We start from the raw sequence: 7,730 nt of genomic DNA, 5'->3' as shown, positions 1-7,730 counted from the left end.
TTATACTAAATAATTTTTTTAAATAATAAAAATTATCCTTACACAATTCAAAGACATAATCTTAAAAAGCAATTAACAATCAAAATATAACTTAAGATAATTTAAGTCACATGAAACTTGTATTACATATCAATTAAAATGCAAAGTTTGCACTTTATATCCAAAAAGAATTTAACAAACAGAAAATCATTAATCTTCTAATCTTGGCATAATGACTAAAAATGTTCTGAAGCACCTTCAAATTCTTCTCAAACACATCTTTTTCATGCTGATCTTCATCACCATCAAGAAAACTCTTGGCCTTAACAATTATATCAGTGTTCATTCCCTTGGTCATTCCCTTGTTCATTCCCAGCAAGAACTAATTTCCAAGCAGTTACTGCCCTGCTTACAGCTGCAAATTATCATAATTCAAAAAGAGAAGAATGTAAGAATTTTGCATACTGATTCACCACCATACGCAATCAATACAAGATTATATTGAAGGAAATGACCGGGCTACTTACAAATATTCTTTTGACCATTCTCGCGACACATGAAGAAAACAAAATCATAGAACTGAATGAATTCTGAAAAGTATGCCTGGCAAGAGCAACAAATGAAGCACATGTTCCAATTGCAAGTATCAGATTAAAGATTAAAAATACAAGAAAACAAACTTGTTGCTTTTTTATTATTCTCATTAAAGTTGAATGCTAAATTCACAAAATCATGCCAATCAGCTTAATTTCTAGTGCAAAAGGGGAAAACGGCGTTGTTTCAAAGAGTAAAGTGAGAATCATCAACCTAAATTGTAGAATTAAAAATGAATTGAGACAGATATATCAAATTTGCACCAATATCCCAAATGCAAAAGGAAAAACCATAAAATAAATAAAACTGTGCTCTTTCCACTGTTATTTAATCATGTCACTCAATCAAACACAACACAACAAACAAAACAAAAAAAAAAATTTGGGGGTACCAATAATGGTAGGAAAAACCATGGAAGCTGGAAAACAACAAAACTAAGGGTAAATCAAATAAACAAAGAAAGAAAAGAAAAGAACATTGCTCACAAAAGCTAAACAGAATTGAGGTTGTATTATTGAAAAGATATACGTATAGTTAACTAGTCTAGCCATTTAAAAAGTAAATAAAAAATAATCTTTTTAATGAAAGCTAAGAATCCCAATTCTAGAGTCCTAGATTGCATTGAAGCCATGTGAAAAATTGGTCAATTACCTTGATAAAGGACATCATCATCTGCTTGAAAGTTATCAGTTTTGCACTTGATATTGAACCACTTATTGACCAATGTCTTGGGCCATGAAAGCTTCACTAAATAAAGGAGAGTAAGCAATGGCTATGGCAAAATGCAATTGCAAATGAAGCTTGGAAGCACAAATGTCATTTATTTTAAATCGAACATTGCTTTTCTTGGAAGCACAAATGCCATTTAACAAATCCTATTAGTCACATTGATCACTTCAATTTCATAATTCAACACATACAAATTAAGAATACGTACTATAACAAATAACAAGTATTGTAGTAGGAAGTAGTCAAATGCAACATATTTCAAGTCTTAATTTAGCACTAATTAAAAAGAATGCAATGTTGGATGAGAAACGAACCACGTGTCTGTGTTGCTCGAACCTTTCATAGAGGTTAGCTGCCTGAAAAAGATGAATAAGAACAAGAAAAATGGTTAAATAATTAAAGTTAGGGACCCAAAGTAAAAAAAAATTAATCAGAAGGGTGAAAGACCCGGTGATATCAATGTATATCAATTTAGCTTAGCTTGTGAAGGTGGGAAGTGTGAGAACTCATCATCAAACAGAAAATTATTGAACAAAAAGGAAATATCAAGAATAATACATAAAATCATAATTAGTTTTCTATTTCAAAATTCAAAACAAAACTGAATACAATGCTATAAGGGAATCACAGATACAGGGAGAATTTTACACATGTATCAGCACACTGGATTAGTGATGGCAACATCAAGAACAGAAGCTAGCACCAGGATGATAGGGTATGATGAAGGGTCTTGCGAGAAAGCAGAGGAGAAAAGATAAACAGATAAACGGGTAATAGACAAAGATAAACAGATGCACAAATCCAGGCACAAATTCAAAAGTGCAAAAAAACAGGAATTCTAGCAAAGAGAAGTGCACAAAACTAGAATTACAACAACCAGAATTGCACAAACAATTTTCAGCCATAACAACACAACTTCAAGTGTTAAAGTGTCAATAAAGCCAACAACATATGATTTTCAGCCATAGCAATTAACTTAACCATATGCAAATATAAGAGGCATAACATATTATACATATACCTAATATATTATACATATAAAAAAAGGGGACAAAAGAAATCCTAATATATTATTATTTATTTTAAATTGGAATCCTAAAGTGTACTTTAGTTTTGGTTTTGCAACTGCGTTCTAAGAATTTAATTTTATATGATTTTTTAAAAACTGGCTACTGATTTAGTACACTTCAGAAAAACAGCAAGCAGTAACCAATTTAGAAAAATCATATAAAATCCATCTTTGGTTGGATTCTCCTAAATTTTGGTGTGATTGAACCAGACTTACCCATCTTTCACCCAGTTTAAGTCCCAGAGCATTTTCACTTCTCTAGAAAAAGTTATGCCTCTCGAAATATGGTTTTGTTTTAAGGAAAGAGTGCTGTCGCAGCAGTGAACAGCCCTGCTTCCAGAAGATACAACTTTCTCTATAAAATTCAAATTGTCCTGAAATTTGGACATAAAATACTAGACATACTAATATTTCATTTCTCTTTAGTTTCATCTCCAAAGAGTTTCTGAGTATTGAGATATGTGGTTTTGAAGTTGCTGTTCTAGAATTCGAACAGCATTGTTTCTGCAGAAAATGACCATTTTCTAAAAATCATATCTCCCAAACCACACATTAAAAAATTCTGAAATTTTAGAAAAATAATCTAGACATCTTAAGGTTTCATAAAAAAATAATTTCACTCATTTTGAGTGGCTAGATTGCTCCCAGTTTTGTTCACAAATTGCTGCCCGAAACTACATAATTCTGCAACATGTAACCTCGGGTTTTGAGAGGTCAAAAATTGATTCCTAGCTTTTCACTCACTCTAACCTTGCATTCTAACTTTCTTTTACCTATTGTAACTTGTTGGAAAGATTAAATCAGCTCCAATTGTTCAGGATTAATAAATCACCATTTTTTGTCACTTTTTACATTTAAGCGTACTCATATGAAATCAACAATTTTTGTATTACTCAACATAGCAATTCAGCCACAAATCACTCAAACAATTCACATATATTATCATCAATTTACTGCATCATATATAACAAATAGACCAGAATCATCTCAAATAATCATTAGCATGTATCATCAATTAATTCAATCATGAAACTTGGCTTTTAGCCTTTCAACAAATTCTGCATTCTAACAAACTTGGATTTTACATGTATAAGCCTATTGCGCATTTCATCAAACAGCTCAAGTGAAAAATCACCCGAAGGAGCACACAATCAATAAGCTCATAAATCAAACCAGCAACATTATTAACAAAACGCGTAGGCTTCCTATCTCTATCTCAGCATGCATATTTCTTATCATAACAAAACAGATCATCCAACATTCAAAAACAAAAACAATTCTTTATATAGATAAACAAAAATCAATACATTCAAATAAAGCATCAATACCTTTATATAGATATTTTACCTCTCGAAAGTTATAAGCTGATATAGTTAGGTGAGTGCAGTAATTAACTACCACTTTTCAACAAAAAATCAGCAACTTCAGCTAATTACTTTCCACTAAGATTACTAGGAACGTAGAACTATATATAATAAGGAAACATCACATCAAATTAATTAAGATTAAGAAGAGAACTAGATGAAGTTAGTGTTGTTGGTTGGGTTAGTTGCAGCCTGATTTTTATTTGGAATTTAATCATGATGAATTGGAAAAAAACATACCTTAGCTGCTCTTGTTCTTGCCCTTGCCCACCTTGACACAGCAGATTCTTGTTTCTCCACATCAAAGAATGAAACTGAACTCCTTTTAAGAGCAGCAAAATCCAATGCCTTCCACCTTCATCATTCAAAAACATTTAATTATTTACATGTATAAGATAGAAATTTAATCAAACACTCAGGGCGCACCAACAAAAAAGGCATGTTTTCATGAAAAACTAACCATAGTTCCTCCACCACCACAGCACAATCTGCCAAGTTTCTTCTGGTATGGTAACTCTTATAAACCTTCTGCAGCTTGGTGGCAGCTGCATCAAGCTCGCTTTGGAGAAAAAGAAATTAACAAAAACACAAAAAATGCTTGACAATTAGTACTATAGTAGTAATCGTAGGCAAGGAATCAAATTTCTGGAAGCTTTGGTGGAAGTTATGCATGTCTTCCATAAAGGACTAACTAACTACATATAGTATTTAAAAGAAACGACAATACGGGGGGAATAAGAGGAAAGTTGCAGTGGAACCCTACCCTACCATGTTATTAATTAGCAAGGGCCTGAGTACTCAGAATCAAATAATTTTAGGAGAGTGGATAACAGGCTAGAGACTGCAGCAGCACAGATAAATATTTCCGTCCAATTCTTCCTACTTTATTCATTCACACTCATTAGTTTTATAGTAACCCTTTAATTTTAACGGAATTTCTACACAATTATTATTTTCTCTGGATACGTAATTAAATAATAATACATTACAATTCTTTTTGTAAGGAATGGCCGTTTAATTGCAACAAGAATGAGAAGCTACATAAGAATTTATACAGCTGTTTTTATCCATATGTAATGTAATTGACTCAAAACTCGGCTAATAAAACTCTTATTTCCAGTGTGCTTCATCAAATAACAGTATTATACATTCTAGGACCAAGTTTTTCCCTTTTTCCCATTTGCTGTTATTTTTTTGACACATTTTAATTGGCTATTATCACTAAAATTCAAAGCATCTATGAAAAATAACCAAAAAAAGCATTTGAAAAGCATCAGAGAGGAATATAGCTTGAAGCTAGAAATTGAAAGCAACCACTATGTTCAAGGAATGCGTATGAACCAAGACATAAATCAAAATATTTCAGTGTGAAACCTGTTCTTTTCACTAATTTTTCCTTAAGATGCTAAACTAATTGAAAACCTAAACTTCGAACCCAAAACCCCCAAAAATTCACAGAACCAATTGAAAATTGATACATACCTTCTCTATCTTAATTAGCCGTTGCAGTTCATCATCACTATCAAAACCATACCCACTTTCGAACTGAAAAGTGAGAGTGAGTTAGAGAATGAGCGAGAAATGGAGGATACAGAACAGAGAATGTTTACCTGGTGACAGAGGATACGACGTTGGTGATGAGCGGTGACGGTGAAGAAGAGATGAGCGGCAACGCAACAGCTTGGCGACAAAGCACGACGGCGGCGAGACATCCCTTCGAGCTCCTCGGCGGCAGTACAGCAGCCCGACGGTGGCAGAACGGCGATGGCAACAAGCCCTAGCAACGGCGATGGAGCTTCAGTGGCGACGGAGCACCCCCTTCTTCTCTCCTCCATCGCGTTTTCTCTTTTCCTCGAGCTCTCTCTCTCTCACTGGCGCTCGACAACGATGGCGGCGGAGCCTTAGCCGGCGTCGTCCTTTCCTTCCTTCCCTCACTTTTCTTCTTCTTCCCGTTCTCCCTTTCAGATTTCTTCCCTCTTTCGTGTGTGGGTGGAGTGAGGATGAGGGTGTATGTCGCGTGAGTGAGGGTGACTGGGTGAGGGCAAATTTTTGCTGAGTTTATTTGAGGGTGTGTTGTGTGCGAAAGGGTTGGCGAAGGTGAGGGTTATGTGCGAAGGTGAGAATGGCGAAAGGGTGTGCTTCTGGAGGGAAGAGGGTTTGCTATGCGCGAAGTGTCTCGTGGGGGTGTGTTCTTCTGGAGGAAATTGAAAGGGGAACAAAAAAATTTACTAAGTGTTAGGAATTTGCCATACATACATTAGGCATCACTTTTAAAGCGCACCCAAAACATAATAAATAAGTTATTTTTAAAAGCGTTCTCTTTGATACGAAAAGTGAACTTATAGATATTAACCTACGGCTACGTTTTATAAGTGATTTCTATAATACCTAAGACTACGCTTTTTAAATGATACCGCATTTGTGTATTCTTTTCTCTTATAAAAAGGCAACACGAAAAAAAACGTAGCCTATTCTTTTTTTTGGCTGAATGAGTATTTTTTTGTAGTTTGAGAGTTTAAATTTTAAGATAAATAATATAATTTTTAAAAAATTGATTGATATTAATTGAAATTAGTTGAAAAGAGTTAACTTTTTAATTAAATTCTAATTTATATTCTTTGTTTTGACTTTTATATATAATTATTATAAATATAAATAAAATTATTAATTTTTCTGTGTGTGTATATATATAATTTTAGTTTCAAATTATAAATATTTTTTTGTGTCTTTTAAAATATAAATATATTAATATTGAATAAAATTTATTTTAATATATTTTTGTTCTATTATAAAAAAGTTTTGGGTCCGTGCACTGTAAAAAACTTTTTAAAAGTTGGGGGCAACTCCAACGAAAAAGAATTTGAAAAAAAATGGGTTATCGATTTTTATGCTGTAATTTAAAATGTCTGGTAGTTGATCAGAAACAAGATAATCTTTCAACATTCTATTATAGGTGTTAGGAAGGTTACTGTGATCGAGGATGATTGACAGAGATTTGAACAATGCAGGAGTAGAGAATATGGTATTGTATAGAGTATGGTGTTGTCCGTGTTGGTTACTTTTTGTGTCGTGTTTTGTTCTTTTATTTTTCTAATTTGAAATAAGCTTAGTGTTATTGTGTTGAGGTTTTTAATAAATAAACTCAAATAGTAATGTAAAGTTATATGGCCATAATAAAAAAAATTGTAAACTTTTAATTTAATGATTAATTTTGCAAAAATATTTATTCAATAAAAGTTATTTATAAACAAAGTTTTGCTATACAATTAAATATTTTTGTCAATTATTACGTCTAATTAAATAGATTTAAATTTAACAAAATTTACTCACACAAAAAAGTACGTAATCATAAATTTATTCGTGTTTCTTTTTTTTTATATATATTTTCTCTTATTTGTCGTTCTTCTATTATTGTTGTTGTTGCTGTGTGAATTTTTTATTTCTTCTTCTCCTCCTCTTTTTACTGGTGTTATTGTAACATTTTTTTCTTTGCTTGATTATTTTTGTTCTTTTTAAAAACATAAAAAAAAATTATGAGAAATTGAAATAACATGGAAACTTGAAGAAGAAAAATAAAAAAATGATGACAATGATGATGAAGAAGAAAAAGGAAGTTTGAATTGTACAAAATTTATCAAAAAAATAGCACTGAACTTTTTAAGTTTGACACAGAAAATTTTTAAATTTTGACATTGAAATTTTTTAACAGTGATACAGAAAAATAGCACTAAAATTTCTTAAAAATAATATCAAAATTTTTTAACCGTGACACCGAAATTTTTCTTAATAAATCTTCTTTTTCTTTCTCTCAACATGTTCTTTTTCGTATTTTTTATTAATATAAATTTTTTTGTATCTTATTATATTTTATTTTAAAATGGATCGGAGGATTTTATTTTTATCTAAACAAATTTATTTTAAATTTGAATTGTGCACTCTTAAATCCTAAACAAAAAAACTGTTTTGCAACATGGCATAAAGATCAATTTAATGGT

The 7,730-nt window shown here is 31.7% G+C and overlaps 1 protein-coding gene across 1 annotated transcript; it reads right to left on the bottom strand.

The window, feature by feature from the left end:
• On the bottom strand, positions 1–6,001 carry LOC112743716 (uncharacterized). The gene is made up of 8 exons (XM_072214535.1): positions 5,346–6,001; positions 5,218–5,280; positions 4,196–4,294; positions 3,976–4,090; positions 1,617–1,658; positions 1,225–1,315; positions 507–582; positions 1–394 (listed from the first exon to the last, which is right to left on the bottom strand). Exons 3-8 carry the CDS (start codon positions 4,284–4,286, stop codon positions 315–317), a joined length of 495 nt encoding a protein of 164 aa, XP_072070636.1. The 5' UTR covers positions 4,287–4,294; positions 5,218–5,280; positions 5,346–6,001; the 3' UTR covers positions 1–314.
• Between the last annotated feature and the right edge of the window lie 1,729 nt (positions 6,002–7,730).

The sequence above is a fragment of the Arachis hypogaea genome, chromosome 14 (genome assembly GCF_003086295.3).
Source record: "Arachis hypogaea cultivar Tifrunner chromosome 14, arahy.Tifrunner.gnm2.J5K5, whole genome shotgun sequence".
Lineage (NCBI taxonomy): Eukaryota > Viridiplantae > Streptophyta > Magnoliopsida > Fabales > Fabaceae > Arachis > Arachis hypogaea.
This window is presented reverse-complemented; position numbering and strand designations above follow the sequence as displayed.